At 37.5% G+C, this 17,336-nt stretch overlaps 1 protein-coding gene across 7 annotated transcripts in view; it reads left to right on the top strand.

Moving 5' to 3' along the window:
- Positions 1-17,336, top strand: part of LOC137239184 (nuclear pore complex protein DDB_G0274915) — a 339,788-nt gene that overhangs the window by 229,917 nt on the left and 92,535 nt on the right. Inside the window, exon 1 of one of the 7 annotated variants that reach the window (XM_067764205.1) lies at positions 11,132-11,270. The exons of the other annotated variants lie outside the window; for them this stretch is intronic. Within the exon in view, the coding sequence (XP_067620306.1) occupies positions 11,253-11,270 (18 nt within the window). The 5' untranslated portion in view covers positions 11,132-11,252. Of the gene's footprint in view, positions 1-11,131; positions 11,271-17,336 lie in introns of those variants that run through there. 7 annotated transcript variants of the gene reach the window in all.

Here is a 17,336-nt window from a genome sequence, read left to right on the forward strand (position 1 = left end):
TAAACTCTCGCTCTCATTTTGTTCTTTCCACCATCTTTGGATACATAACTTTTTTATAAATTTGGTAATACGTTCTTTGCACTCGCCCTTAAATATTTTAAATTAATAAGAAAAAAGCTTCTTAACGAACATTGGCGCCCAAACGTGGAGCAGTGCAAAATAATAAATTGTCCAGATTCGCAGAAGTCGATTGAAGGTCACGACGAAAAATGAGACAGCATAAATAGGCACTATTTGAACACCTTACGTTTTTTCGCAACATCAACGATACAAAGGAATCAACTTTGGACATCTACCAACCAATCGATACCAACATTCGAATCCTGCGATCTAGAGTTAACCTTCGACAACAGGCACAACCTTTACATCGCAACATTTCATCGTAACATTTGCATCGCAGTATACACATAGCAACATTTTCGTGCAAAGGTCCAGGACTATTTATACAAGTAAGTTCTTATCGAAACAAATTATACATTATATTAGCGGAAAGCTCATCGGAGCATTGCACTGTATTCAAGAGGTCAGATCTGCCACCTGCATCACATTGATAGTAGGATCATTCATTTATTTCTGTCGCTTATATTCCTGTCGCTATATTCCCTGATTTCATTACTCGCGGTACTAAGCCATTATGGCTACAAGTCTGGAAGAATACAAAGGTCTACGCACAACAACCAAGAGAAATATTTCGCGTATAAAAACCATTGTTGATGCAAATGGCAGAGGAGAAGGGAAGACTCTCTCAACAGCGGAGTTGAAATGCCGCCTAGGAATATTAGAGTCGTATTTTAAACAAATCCTAGCTATTCAATCGAATATTGAAAAACTAGAGCCAGAGGATAATGCACGGGGTGAAATTGAAGATCTGTATGTGTCAATTAAACTCGAAATTCAATCGCAGTTAGGGGAAGATGTGCACAACATCACTGTATCAGATACAACCTTTTCATATCCTGTGCCACATGCAAAAAAATTACCTGCCTTAGAATTACCGACTTTCGACGGAAAATACTCTAATTACAAAAATTTCATCACTTCATTCAAGCAAATTATCGATCGCGAGATTAGTTTGTCAAATGTTGAGAAATTCAACCACTTGCGCAAGTGCCTCAAAGGTGCAGCTTTAGAGACTATCAACGCTTTCCAAGTAACTAATGAAAATTATCCAAAGGCTCTTGAAAGACTAAGGGTTCGATATGACAACAATACTTTAATTTTCATGGAAAACATCACTTCATTATTTCAACTCAGTTCAATGTCAAAGCCAAATGCCAGTGAACTACGAAGTCTTCTCGACAATGTCTCTGCGCTCTATAGTTCACTATTATCTTTGGGAAATCATACAGATATATGCAATGCAATGCTCATCTACTTAGCTATGGAAAAGGTAGATGAAGAGTCTCAAAGCAAATGGAAGGAGTCTTTGGATTTCCAAAAACTACCCTCCTGGGAAAGCTGCGCAAAGGTGTTAGAAAGGCGCTGCCAGTTTTTAGAGTCAATTGACACATCTCATTCTCTTTGCTTCGAAAATCGTAAAACCGATAATAAAAAAGGTAGCAGCAAAATCAAAATGCAAAAACATAGCTTTTCAATTTCTTGCTCAAAGCGTGTATGCTCTCTCTGCTCTAAGGCTGAGCACACTCTAAACCAATGTCCCCGTTTTAAACAAATGGATGTCGCTGAACGTTTTGCATTTGCTAAGCGCGTCGCTCTATGCATAAACTGCTTATCGAAAAATCATAAGGTAACAAACTGCACTTCTACATTCAAGTGCAAGCTGTGCGCTCAGGCTCACCATACACTCTTACATCGCAATCAATCACTTGTTGCTGCACCACCCTCTTCGTTGTCATCGTCATCACCGTTTGTCGTGTCAAATGAAGTCAGTGCCAGTACCGCCGCTACAGTTCACACTCATTGTGGGCAATCCTCGGCGGAAAAAGTGATTCTCGCAACAGCACTTGTACTCGTGAGAGATTCAGCTGGTGGTTATCAATTAGGCAGGGCATTACTCGATTCTTGTTCACAAATTAATCTCATTACTGAGGAATTTGCACAGAAGTTGCGCTTGCCAAGAGAAAAACACTCCATACAAATTAGTAGCATAGGGGAGTCACGGACAAACATTAAGCATAAAATATCTACTTCAGTCAAATCTCGTTTCAATCAGTTACAACTACAACTTTCCTTTTGCGTTACTTCCCATATCTCGTATCAGCCAGAATCTCAAATTGACATTTCTACGTGGAATTTGCCTCCAAATACCCAACTGGCCGATGAAGAATTTTTCAAGTCAAAACGCATTAATCTTTTGCTAGGAACAGAAAGCTTCTTTGAAATCTTGTCAGTTGGCCAAATTAAACTCGGAGAAAATTTGCCGTCCCTACAAAAGACTCTGTTAGGGTGGGTCGTTTCTGGCCGATACGAACCTTCAGTTCCACGCAAATCATCTACGCCAACATGCTTACTCACATATGACGAAAGAGTTGACCGTAACTTGGAGTATCTTTGGAAAATTGAAGATACAGATGATAAATCAAAAAGAATGACAGATGAGCAGACAGTCTGTGAAAAAATTTATTTGGAAACAGTTTCTCGAGACACCGATGGTAGAGTTATTGTAAGATTACCCTTTAAGGATAACCCTTCTTCTCTCGGCTTCTCATATGATACTGCATTGAAGAGATTGAAAGCAATGGAGCGCCGTTTATCTAAAGATTTGCAAATTAAATACCAATATGCGTCATTTTTGAAGGAATACGAAGAATTAGGACATATGAGCATAGTGAAGTCACCGAAGCTTGATGAACCGCATTATTACATTCCTCATCATTGTGTGCTAAAGCCTACAAGCACGTCAACAAAATTAAGAGTTGTTTTTGACGCATCGTGTTCAACAACATCTCAAAAATCTCTAAATGACTTATTGTTCGTAGGGCCAACTACTAAAACCGAGTTATACATGTTACTCGTTCAGTTTCGCCTTTTTCGCTACGCTATCACAGCTGACATTGTCAAAATGTACCGCCAAGTGCTTGTAGATCCACGCGATCATTGTTTTCAATATATTCTTTGGAGAAATTCTGAGGATGAACCAGTTAAAACCTTTAAGTTAAATACTGTGACGTATGGTACAGCAGCTGCACCTTTCCTTGCAGTGCGAAGTCTTCAGTACCTAGCTGATCAATATGAATCGGAGTTCGGTCTTGGGTCGAAGGTTATAAAATCTTCGTTTTATGTCGATGATTTTCTGGGTGGGGCGGAAACCCCGAAGCAACTAGCTCAAATTAAGAAGGAAGTTACTGCAATTCTAAAAGGCGGTTGTATGGAATTAGCGAAATGGCATTCCAATCATCAAAGCTTCAGAGAGGAAAAAACCGTCAAGGATTTAAACATAGAGGAATCCTTCGTAACAAGCGCCCTAGGCATACAATGGGATCAAGGTACTGATTTGTTTATGTTTTCGTTCAAAGCGAAATCGACTGTGGATAACAAATGTACGAAACGAAAAATTTTATCGCTAGCATCGTCACTTTTTGACCCTCTTGGTTTGTTATCCCCTCTCGTTATCGTAGCAAAAACTATTCTGCAAGAACTTTGGCTATTAAAGATTGATTGGGATGAATCTATTCCCCAAAACTTGCATACCGCATGGAAAAATTTTGTACAGGATTTAGCACTACTTCCGTCATTGAAAGTCCCTCGATACTGTTTGGCAGAGAATGCAGTTTCCGTACAGGTACACGGATTCTGTGATGCCTCCATACGGGCATACGGCTGTTGTATTTACCTACGAGTAATCAACTCTCATAACGTCACTTGCGTTAAACTTCTCACAGCAAAATCCAGAGTTGCCCCTACTAAAAAGAAGTCATTGCCAAAGCTTGAACTTTGTGGAGCACATCTGCTATCGCAACTTTACAATAAAATCAAATCATGCTCGGGTAAATATACGACAGAAGTGTACTTATGGACAGATTCCCAAATAGTTCTCTACTGGTTAAAGCAACATTCGTCTACATTATCGGCATTTGTTGGTAATAGGATATCAGAAATTCAAGATCTGACAGCGGCATGCCACTGGAGGCATGTTCCAACAAGTAGCAACCCGGCTGACATTGTTTCGAGAGGCTCAACTTGCTTAGAGCTCGCTAATTCAATATGGTATCAGGGTCCGCCATTTTTATCCCATAGTAAGGAGCACTGGCCCCAAACCAAAATCGATAAAGTTGACTACGCAGAAGTAGATAAAGAAAAAAGAAAGTTGGTGTTCCAAATAGCGACAAGGTTCAACTACATCCTGGAGGTTATAAAAAGATATAGCTCGCATATGAAAATTCTACGCATCGTTGCGTGGATGTTTCGATTTTATTCAAGGGTACATAGAATGGGCTTACGTAAACTACATGATTTTGACATGCACTCTCTCGCCCCTCAGGAATTGGAAACGGCGCTTTTATGCATTGTGTGGAATTTGCAGCAACATTATTTTGAAGAGGATATCCGACGAATACAAAAGAAGTTAGACCTCCAAAGCTCATTAAAATTTCTAAACCCATTTTTGGATTTTTGACGGCTTTGATTTATTACGGGTGGGTGGTCGCCTTGAACTTGCAGGAGTCAGGTATGATCAAAAACATCCAATACTTTTACCTAGCACTAGCGAGTTTGTTGAAGGATATGTTCGTCATTTGCACATTACGAATTACCATGCCGGTGCAAAGGCTTTAGTGGCACTTATTCGACTGCGATTTTGGATTGTCAACGCAAGAAATCTCACACGCCGTATCGTAAGATCATGCACTCATTGCGTTCGCTACAAACCCCGCCTGTTGCAACAGGTGATGGGCAACCTTCCGGTCGAACGTCTCAACCCTGCTCGCCCATTCTCTCGATGCGCAGTTGATTTTTGTGGACCAATTAATACCTATTTGCGAATTCGTGGCAAGATACCCTACAAAACTTATGTTGCGATTTTCGTGTGTCTATCATCCAAGGCTGTACATATTGAGGTCGTCTCGGACTTGACCACTGAAGCTTTTATTGCATCGTTGAAACGCCTTATCGGTAGAAGAGGTCTACCAACTGACATTTTTTGCGACAATGCCACTAATTTCGTTGGTGCTTGTAACCAGTTGGCAGAACTAAAGTCTTTCCTTTTCAATCCGAAGAATAAGGACTTCATAACTCAATTTTGTTCCAATGAATTCATCAACTTTCGTTTCATACCACCGCGGGCACCTCATTTTGGCGGCTTGTGGGAGGCCGCGGTAAAGTCTGCTAAGGGCCATTTAATTCGCACTGTTAGGAATGCACGTCTAACCTTTGAGGAGTTGACAACAGCCATGATTGAAATAGAAGCCATACTCAATTCGCGACCCATATCGCCACTCTCTTCCGATCCTAGCGACATGGAAGCACTCACGCCTGGTCACTTCTTGATTGGGAGCTCACTTAAGTCTCTTCCAGAGCGTCAAGCAACAAGCAAGGAAATCAGCCAACTAGACCATTATGTTCGAATCAGTGCCATTAAACAGCGATTTTGGCAGCAATGATCAACCGACTATTTAAATGAGCTACAGAGGCGCAATAAGTGGACCACCGCAAGCGATAATATCGTTAAGGGCGCACTTGTCTTAGTACATGAAGAAAATGTCCCTCCTCAACGTTGGGTAATGGGGCGAGTAACTGAAGCAATTCCAGGAAAGGATCAACGTGTACGAGTCGTCAACGTAAAAACTGCAAGGGGTCTCATCCGTCGGCCCATACACAAACTTGCACTATTACTATCTTGAAAGGGATCTTTCAAGGCGGCCAGGATGTTCAGTCAGATATTTAAGTTGAGATATATTTACTTTCATTTTTATCCTTACAGATACATATGTACATACAATGTTAAATTTCTTGATTATCTTTATTTGAATTTTGTAATACTATAGATTAGTGTGAACTTAGCATTAGCATAGTTGCTCAATTTCTACTAAGATTTATTACACCTCTGTATTAACTAAGTTAGCTGTTAATTAAGCTCTCTACATTTTGTATAAAAAGATCTGAATAATAAACTCTCGCTCTCATTTTGTTCTTTCCACCATCTTTGGATACATAACTTTTTTATAAATTTGGTAATACGTTCTTTGCACTCGCCCTTAAATATTTTAAATTAATAAGAAAAAAGCTTCTTAACGAACAGTATGTATATGTAACTCAAAGCTATTACACAGGGGACTTAATTCTGCAAATTAATTTACTATCCTGGTTCAGCGGTAAAAAAAAATTTAATTGTCAACAAAATTTAGGCTTAAAGTTTATAGCAGGCAATCTTTTAATTTATGGCAACTCCTAAATGTCAATCCTTGTTAGTGAAAGCTTTTATAAAAGCTCCACCACAGTTTTCAAAAGCTTTTTCTGACAGATACACTTTTCTTCTTTCTTTGACACTGACATTTATTGCTAATTTTCATCCCTCATGCATTTTCAATATTTATCCCTGAAAGGAGCTTTACTCTCACATTTTCTAAAACCTGCACTCCGAACACAAGCGAAGACTGTTGCTATCACCAACCACATACTTGTGTGTGTGTTTGTGTACTATGATTGCTCATTTCATGTATGCGGCCGAGAGCAAATTGCATAGCAGTCGACGCTTTGTGTGTATTGTTTGTGTGTGTGTATGGCACAAAAAAGCTTCATGATGTATACAATATTATATTTGTTTTTGGTTTTTATGTTAAATACTCTACTATGCCTTATTGTTTTGCGCCAAAGAGTAAAATTTTATATTTTAAAGAGTTTGAGGCAACCACGCCAACAAAACTTTCATTGTATGCGGTGTATTGGAATGACGGACGAATGTCTGTATGACAGGAAGTGTGAGTGTAAGTGTGTGCCTTTGTGGAAAACACTACGATTATTCGTTATTGCTTTTCCTATGCGAATTTCTTCCTTTTCGTTTTCCCAACATTTTGCTTGTGTGTGTGTGTGTGGTTTTGGGTGTATTGCTCCATATCCTGCACTAGCCCACAAACACACACATACATTTACACATATGTATATAGGCTTGCTTGGTTTTCACATCGTTACGAACGAGTTTTTTGCTTGCTTTTAGTAGCAAATACGAGCGTATCTATCGCGCAATTCCAGCTTTGGCTTTGCTGTGAAATTCATGCGACTACAACTAAGACTGCGTTGGTTAAGCACAGTAATTGCGAAAGCGTAGTAGTATGTAGTGAAAATTCGATGGAAGAAATAATCAAATTTAATAATATTTTTTTTTTAAAGAGTGGAAATGAAAAATATTCAAATGAAGAAAAGTTCTTAAATTAATAATGTTGAAGTAAAAAATTAAAATATGCTTATTTGTAATCGAAAAAAAGTATTCACTCAAATTATGTGTGCAAAATTTTTCACTATAAAAGGGCTTTAAAGCGCAAAGCTTCCGCCTTTTTTGTATGCAAGAAAAATGTATAAAGCAAAAAAACATCGAAATCCAATCAAATTGCTTCACTCGTTCATATTTATCGTAACTTTCTGCAATAAAATATAAATTGCTGAAATCGTCAAATCCGTTTGCCTACAGCTCAACGGCCACGCCCCCTTATATCCTTCGCACGCTACCAAAATGCTTGGCATTTAATTTAAGCCAATTGAGCTAACAGTGCCACATTTTGGCTTCAGCGCTACTTCCGTTTGAGCGCCAGTGACATTTTTTTTTTACATATAATTTTTCTAAGGTCATTTATATAGCATACTTTAAGGCGTTTTAGCGCATACCGCATACTTCAATTTATTCATACATTATACATTCAAGCATTTTTTAATTGAAGTGCATTGCAATTGAAATAATATCACGAAACAAGTGACTTTAGCAAACGGTTTCGTTGAAGTGTATTAAAATGCTCTAATGTGTTTAAGTGTGCGTGTGTGTGTGTATGAATGCAAAAGCGGAAAAGGAAAATACAAAACGAATATTACGACCTTCGACATTGTTTGCGAGGTGTGTCACGACGTTAGGTGCCCCTACAAACATACAACACTAACTTCTACTACAAAAGGGTTTACATTTAAGTGCTTGGTGTCGATGCGCATTTATTGCAAACAAAAAAAAAAAGTGTTTTCACACACCATACATACATCTGCTAAGCCTCTCATGTGTCATACATACATCCATCCATACAATTTTTGCTGACATTTCACGCTTCTGACCGCAAGTGCGAACGTTTTGTGTATCCACTTTGCTTTTGGCGTCGGAAGTGTCATTAATTAAATTGAGAAATATAAAATCGTATACTCCGCGTTAGCGCGTTACCTCCTCTATGTTAAAACCACTCGTTTGGTGAGATAACATTTTCATGTGATATTAAACACTCAAGTTACTCTCTTTCACACAATTCATGATTTTGATGATCCCTTAAGCCGCTGTAAACATTAATTGAGGAAACGACCTGTGAGCTCAATTAAGTAGTGTGTTTCGTGAATAGAATGACTTGGACATACTAATGAGGACTGACAGTTTTTTCGCACGCGATTTCCCTCTGTCAAACTAGTAAGCACTAACATGCATAATAAGGTCCACCTCAGCATCCGGCGAAATTCGTTCATCGCATACAATTGACTTTTTACATATAAAGAAGCCGATCATGCATTATCGTACAGCAAGAGTAGAGGAGCACAAATGCCTGAGTATTAAGTTTTTAGTGAAAAACAAGGGCCTAGGGTGAATTTTAATACAGCTTAAAATGTTCCGTTATTTGTTCATAAAATGAATGTAAATTTTCCCGAAAATACGTTGCAGAATTCTCAATCACCCAAAATTTTTTCTAAAATTTGCTATATATATTTGACTGCCAATAATTTGCCTAAAACTTACAAACCAGCCCGCCAAGTCGTGGAAAAAAAATTGCACGACGCAAATTGGAAGAGAAGCTCGGTCTAAAAACTCTTCGGAGGTTATCGCGCCTCTCATTTATCTATTTATAATTACAATTTTCTTGAATATCTTAGTACTCATCTTTTATGGTTCTGTTTTGGTTTATGGCCAATGTGTCTTGTTGAGAAGATCATTCGAAATCCAATGTATGCGTTAAGCTGAGCTTACTGCCAAGTTTTACGTGGAGAGCTGGGCTTAAAAAACCTTGATTGATCGCATAGCGTGAGCAAACGGGATCGTTGAAAAACAGCTTATTGGGTAAAATTTTAAACGATTTGACGCTTCAGCTTCCGCCGCACGATTTGAACAATAGCCCATCGAATAACATAAAACAAAGTACATGGAATTATGTTTGAATTTATATCGCCCTGCCGCCATCTTGTGTGGTTCTACCATGATCGTAACCGTAAAATGTTTTGCTTACAACACTGGAAACATATGACCTAGTGTCTAAATGAACTTTCCATTTGAAAAACTAGTGCCTCGTGGGCTTCGCACAAGAGAAACCAAGTCTTCCTCCGCTGTCTCTCCCTACTCAGTGGAGGTCTTCCGCACCCTCTTCTTCCAAATACGAGCGTTAAAAAAATACCGTTTCCTTAAAACAGCCAGTTAAAAGCACTGCTGGGGGACAGAGTTAGCACCAGTACCGTCTCATAATGCAATAGTTCGAGGCTAATTTGGCCGAATGCATCGCGGAAAGCACCAGAGTTACAAAATCAAAGATTATATTGAATGTCAAAAAAAAGAGGAAAAAAATATTGCTACGAATTCCGCTTTAGTGTCGAAAGTTCGCTCCAACGAGTGTAATTCTTTGTTTTGGCTGTTTTTGTTTTACGCTTAGCATCATTTACCAACTTAAAGTTCCATCGCTTATATGAAAGTTTGCCATGTTAATGACAGTCCAATTATTAAAAAAAACAGTAAGGAGCGAAAATAAAACAATTTTTTTTTTTTCAAATTAACTTGGCATGCCTACAAACTCCTGCCAATTATTGTCTTGAATGCCGATGAATAAATTATTAAGTACATTTATAGTGCATTGAAGCTTTTCGCGTTTCTAAAAAGAATGAATACAAAGCAGTTTGGGACAGTCAAATACCAAAAAATTACTCTCCAAAGAAAAGTTATAGTTAATAATACTAATTTGGTGCATATTTAGCTTTCAGTAACCGTGATCAGTTTTTTTTTCGCAAAATACTTAGTATTTAATAATCATTGGTTCGAATAGATCAAGGCCTTAAAAATATTTTTTTGTCATTATTGTTATTTTTTTTCTTAATTGAAAAAAATTTTGAAACTAGTGTAGAGGAAAGAAAATATTTACAGTCAACAGCGATATCGGGTGGCACAGATCCACTTCGGGGGTTGCTAAACCCCAACTCATCAATCATTAGGCTCCGCATCACAGCGGTAAACGTTGAAACGAGTCAAAACTATGGGCGTTTTATATGCCTGCTGAATCGCCATTAGTCAGTATCTCCCTGAGGAAGAACTATTTGAGTTTCATTTTTAGAAAATAATAAGTTTTACTAGTCTCTTTTATGTTCATGGAATACTACATTTCCTCCATGGAAACCACATCCCTTAGTGGGTTGAACAAAATGTACATATCTAACCGCTCGTTTCTTCGCTCTTCATTTATAAAACACTTACACATACACATTTCTTTACATCAAGTGTATAATTGAAGAACATAAAAGGTCATAACTTGGCCAACAATTTATCCTGTCAACAATGCTTTTGTAAAACAATCACAATGCAAACTGTATGTAATCTTTTACGAGTGGGCAGCTGGTTGATGACGGCATGAAATCTTTATAATGACGTTACAAGTAAAAGCTTAATATAAAACGGCTGACGATATAAAACGCTCACAGACAAATTTTAAATATAGAAGGTGTTAAGCATTCGCTTAAAATTAAATACGATTTTGAATTTTCAAAGAAAAGACGCCATAATTATAACAAAAGCTTTGAAATATTATAAAAAAATATGGGAACATTAAAAGATCGAGAAATCATAAAAAATAAATATTTAATTATAAATGCTGAGGTAAAATAAAAAAAAAAGAGAAAAACAAAGTAGAAATTACATAATGACGAGTTGATTAAAATAAAAAAAATAATAATAAAGTTTTAATAAAACGTATTATAATTTTATTATAATTGCTTTATTTTTCAATAGAATTAGAGAGTCAGTTTTTTTATAATGCAATATACTAAATCGATAAAAGGGGAGATGTGCAAGCAAAAAATATTTAAGTGCATAGCCAACTACGAACAATAAAACCAAATAATATCCAAATCCAACATTGATAATAATGATAGAGTACAATCAGGTAATTTTAAAGTCACAATATATTTAAGAATGTACTTTACAGTGGGAACCACATAAAAGGAACCCACTTATTTTTAGAGCGTGAATAGTGGTCAAGTTCAATTTCAGTACTTAAAACAAAACTCACAACAATTCAACGAATTTCAAAAATTTGGCAACACATTTTTCAACGCTTTGTTAAAAATTTTTGGAATTTTTTTGAGAAGAAATTTTGCTGACGATGCTGGCCACGTAAACGAAGTCTTTTGCTCTTTTCTTTAACTGTTTTGTTAATTATACTCAGTTGAGCAGAGCTCACAGAGTATATTAAGTTTGATTGGATAACGGTTGGTTGTACATATATAAAGGAATCGAGATAGATATAGACTTCCATATATCAAAATAATCAGGATCGAAAAAAAATTTGATTGAGCCATGTCCGTCCGTCCGTCCGTCCGTTAACACGATAACTTGAGTAAATTTTGAGGTATCTTGATGAAATTTGGTATGTAGGTTCCTGAGCACTCATCTCAGATCGCTATTTAAAATGAACGATATCGGACTATAACCACGCCCACTTTATCGATATCGAAAATTTCGAAAAACCGAAAAAGTGCGATAATTCATTACAAAAGACAGATAAAGCGACGAAACTTGGTAGATGAGTTGAACGTATGACGCAGAATAGAAAATTAGTAAAATTTTGGACAATGGGCGTGGCACCGCCCACTTTTAAAAGAAGGTAATTTAAAACTTTTGCAAGCTGTAATTTGGCAGTCGTTGAAGATATCATGATGAAATTTGGCAGGAACGTTACTTGTATTACTATATGTATGCTTTAAAAAAATTAGCAAAATCGGAGAACGACCACGCCCACTTTAAAAAAAAAAAAATTTTTAAAGTGAAATTTTTACAAAAAATTTTATATCTTTACAGTATATAAGTAAATTATGTCAACATTCAACTCCAGTAATGATGTGGTGCAACAAAATACAAAAATTAATGAAAATTTCAAAATGGGCGTGGCTCCGCCCTTTTTCATTTAATTTGTCTAGGATACTTTTAACGCCATAAGTCGAACAAAAATTAACAAATCCTTTTGAAATTTGGTAGGGGCATATATTTTATGACGTTAACTGTTTTCTGTGAAAATGGGCGGAATCGGTTGATGCCACGCCCAGTTTTTATACACAGTCGTCCGTCTGTCCTTCCGCATGGCCGTTAACACGATAACTTGAGCAAAAATCGACATATCTTTAATGAACTTAGTTCACGTACTTACTTGGACTCACTTTATCTTGGTATAAAAAATTAACGAAATCCGACTATGACCACGCCCACTTTTTCGATATCGAAAATTACGAAAAATGAAAAATATACCATAATTCTATACCAAATACGAAAAAAGGGATGAAACATGGTAAGGTAATTGTTGTATTAAGTAGAAGAAAATGAAAAAGTTCTGCAGGGCGAAATAAAAAACCCCTAAAATCTTGGCAGGTATTACATATATAAATAAATTAGCGGTATCCCACAGATAATGTTCTGGGTCACCCTGGTCCACATTTTGGTCGATATCTGGAAAACGCCTTCACATATACAACTACCACCACTCCCTTTTAAAACTCTCATTAATACCTTTAATTTGATACCCATATCGTACAAACTCATTCTAGAGTCACCCCTGGTCCACCTTTATGGCGATATCTCGAAAAGGCGTCCACCTATAGAACTAAGCCCCACGCCCTTTTAAAATACTCATTAACACCATTCGTTTGATGCCCATATTGTACAAACAAATTCTAGGGTCACCCCTGGTCCACCTTTATGGCGATATCTCGAAACGGCGTCCACCTATGGAACTAAGGATTACTCCCTTTTAAAATACTCATTAACACCTTTCATTTGATACCCATATCGTACAAACGCATTCTAGTCACCCCTGGTCCACCTTTATGGCGATATCTCGAAAATGCGACCACCTATACAACAACCACCACTCCCTTTTAAAACCCTCATTAATACCTTTAATTTGATACCCATATCGTACAAACACATTCTAGTCACCCCTGGTCCACCTTTGTGGCGATATTTCGAAACGGCGTCCACCTATAGAACTAAGGCCAACTCCCTTTTAAAATACTCATTAACACCTTTCGTTTGATGCCCATATTGTACAAACAAATTCTAGGGTCACCCCTGGTCCACCTTTATGGCGATATCTCGAAACGGCGTCCACCTATGGAACTAAGGATTACTCCCTTTTAAAATACTCATTAACACCTTTCTTTTGATACCCATATTGTACAAACAAATTCTAGGGTCACCTCTGGTCCACCTTTATGGCGATATCTCGAAACGGCGTCCACCTATGGAACTAAGGATTACTCCCTTTTAAAATACTCATTAACACCTTTCATTTGATACCCATATCGTACAAACGCATTCTAGAGTCAACCCTGATCCACCTTTATGGCTATATCCCTGAATGGCGTCCACCTATAGAACTATGGCCCACTCCCTCATAAAATACTCTTTAATGCCTTTCATTTGATACGCATGTCATAAAAACGCATTCCAGGGTTTCCCTCGGTTCATTTTCCTACATGGTTATTTTCCCTTATGTTGTCACCATAGCTCTCAACTGAGTATGTAATGTTCGGTTACACCCGAACTTAACCTTCTTTACTTGTTTTCAATAAAAAAGAATTCAAGCAATTCAACGAATTTACAGAATATGACATCAAAATTTGAAACTTATTATTGAGAATTTTTTCGAGTATGCAGTTTTGTAGCTCAATTAGTTTGTGCAAGCTTCAAATGCTATCGATTACCGAGTAGTTTTGAGAAGTTTTTTTCTCGAGGATACTACTAACTTTCTTCCATTTAAAAACAGATTTTGTTCGTCCGTTGTATAGATGAGAATGAGCAGCACTCTCGACAAAAAACAAATCTTAAAAAAATTAAACAGTAACCTATAGCGTTTGGAAATTTGCCCAATCTGAATTTTTTTTATGTATGTTTGTTTAATGGTGTGTTCAGTTTATACTTATATTTAAGAATTCATGTGCTTAACACCGGCTTATAATAATTGAATTTCAATTATTATGGTTTCTAAGAGAAACTGAAAAGAACGAAACATTTACTGATATATTGCGATGGAACCATTTCGAAAACCGCCAACGTAATCATCATCAGGCAATTTTGTAATGTTATCAAAGGTTTCACCGGGATTCTAACCGTGAATCACATGGTGAAACTGCAGTTGCCTTTAACCACTAGGCTATCCTGAATTAAGCATGAAAACAAATACCAGCAGGACAGCCTAGTGGTTAAGGGCAACTGCAGTTTCACCATGTGATTCACGGTTCGAATCCCGGTGAAACCTTTGATAACATTACAAAATTGCCTGATGATGATTACGTTGGCGGTTTTCGAAATGGTTCCATGGCAATATGCCAGTAAATGTTTCGTTCTTTTCAGTTTCTCTTAGAAAACATAATAATTGAAATTCAATTATTATAAGCCGGTGTTAAGCTCATGAATTCTTAAATGCTCTGAATTTTGTTTAACGAACTGAACTTGAATTTATAAAAAATCAGAAAGAGAACTAAAGTGGCCACATAAACAGAAACCTTTTATTTTTAGACAATCTTCACAACTACACTAAATTTTAATTGAGAATTAACAAAACAGTTGACTTTTATACAATTTCTTGAAATGGGATTAAAATAAATACTTTATAAGGAATCCATTGGGTTCAAAGGTTAAACTAAAAACTCCTGGTGGAATTTCACTCTAGATACGCAAAGATAATTCGCTGAGTTGGGTTTAAACTCTTCCTTCCACCGTTTACCTAAAACCTCGGTCTAGATGACTCTGACAGCGAGCAATAAAGAAAATAGATTTTTTTCTCCGAGATAACCGACGCCAGTCCCGTTGCGGCCGCCTACTGTGGGCCAGGTAAAAAACGGCACTCTATGGGGAGCTGAAGCAAATAGAGGGGTCAAGGTTTCGAGGGGTTTCTGCTTGAATTAATTTACAAACTTCGGTGCAATCGAACTGGATTGGGGGTGGGCCCACAGTTGAGAAATTGTCAAACTGTTTACTTTACTCTAGGTTGTGGTAATAAAAGAATTTCTGCTGAAGCCAGTGACTGCCTACGTAGAAATCATGGCAATCATAGCCACTGATAAATTTCTAGACACCCTGCGCTACGTTTTCCCCGGGGCTGAGGTATTTTGGAATGATTTTCCGTCAACCCTTGTCAAATTTAGTTTTTCAAACGAAAAATTACCATAGAATTAGCACAACGCCGAAACCGCAATGTCCCCAAACCAAATTTGATAAGAGATGACGGAAATTAGTTCCAATAAACACCCTGTCGGGAAATCAACAAAACTTAATATTTCAGGATTTTCTGCACACGATACTTAGTTGGGTTGAGCCGCGCGGTGTGGGAAAAATTAAACTTAAACTTTTTAGGAGGAAATATAAAATTCTCGCTTTCAGGACTCCCTCGATTAGGGGCGAACCTCGAAAACTTTATCAAAGTATTAAATATCAAGGAAATATTATGGACAAGGCATTGTCCTCTGGGTCTAATTTAGAAGATTGGGCCATCAAGGCTACAAGTTTGCCATCGGCAAGGCAAGAGCTCAGAACTCTTTGCAAAGGTTTGTATACTGCCTCTTGTGTGCTGATCTGGTGGAACGTACTGAGCACGCCGACCATTACGCAAGTGCTAACGGTTCGGTGGTTATTGCAACCAAGAAGATCGAGACCCAGTCCTTCACCAAGATACGTGGGGCTAGAGGATCTTTGACTTCATTGCAGCATTCTTACCAACTTCGATTTCGATTTCTAGATAAGACAGACAACTGTGTGAAAATAACTGCCCCCTATGCAAGATTCAACTTAGTAATCGAACAGGATACCACTGTCGAGAGGGAGTATTCCGGGGTAGCGCACTAGCAAACGTATGGGTCGAAATTAGAAATAAAGTTTGGGGGACGTTTTCCGCCAGGAGCTGAACCTAAGAAACTAAGCTACCCGATAACTGTAGCATTTTTCAAGCGACAGTTGGCGCGATTAAGTAAACTGTGCTGCAAGTACTTGACCTCGCTTGTGCTTGTTTTGAACTATTTTTAGATTAAGCTCATGTGGGTCCCGAGTCACAGAAGTATCGCGGACGAGTGTTACGGAGATCCCTAGGCCCGCACTGGTATAAATTAGCCGGATGTAGATGGAAATTCTGAGTTCCTCCCCTCGAATGAGCTTGGCAAAGGCTGGGCGGACGCTACTCCTCGCAGAGCAAAAATATCCTTCTGGCCGTAAGAGCAAAGTATTAAAATTTGCTTAGTGTGCGCCGATGTGTTTCCAAAATATATTTAAGAAGCTTCAGGTATAAAGTATGATTTTTCAGATTTCTTAAGATAGCACCGGGTTATCAGCATCTCTGTATCAAATGATTCTTGTATCCTCCTACATCTTTAGAGCTCTCACAACGACCTCAATAGCTTCTTTAATGTAATCCTAACTTTCAAAACGTCACTTAAATACATCCTTACCACGCATTTCTGCAAACAATTTCAAACCGATTAAAAATCAGCCAAACGAATTTTCAATGTTAAATCGAACAAAGGTTAAACATAAGTACATACATTCGTTCATAAAAATAAAACACATTTGAAATCTAAAAAGCAAGCAAAAGTAATTTCGCAAAACAACTGTGATATAAATACTTGAACAAATATCAAATACAATACAGATTTAACGAGAAAAAATCCAACAGCTTCATTTAACACAATAAGTACTCGGAGGAGGTTACAGTCGCTTTACTCCCACAACACTTCAGCCTGCCAGGCAGCACCAACAATAATGGAAAAAAATTCAAAAAAAAAATTTTTTTTTTAAATAAATAAATACTCTAAAGGCAGTTACAGCAGTAACATTGGAATCAAAGTCAAACCAAAGTCGGCATGTGTAACCCAAATTTTTATGAAGTACATTTTGCAAACATACATAAGTATTTGCTTTACATTTTTATTGCCCTCCCAATGCTTTTCCAATTTCTATGATATGGGCA

The sequence above is a fragment of the Eurosta solidaginis genome, chromosome 2, assembly GCF_040869045.1.
Source record: "Eurosta solidaginis isolate ZX-2024a chromosome 2, ASM4086904v1, whole genome shotgun sequence".
NCBI classification, from domain to species: Eukaryota; Metazoa; Arthropoda; class Insecta; order Diptera; family Tephritidae; genus Eurosta; species Eurosta solidaginis.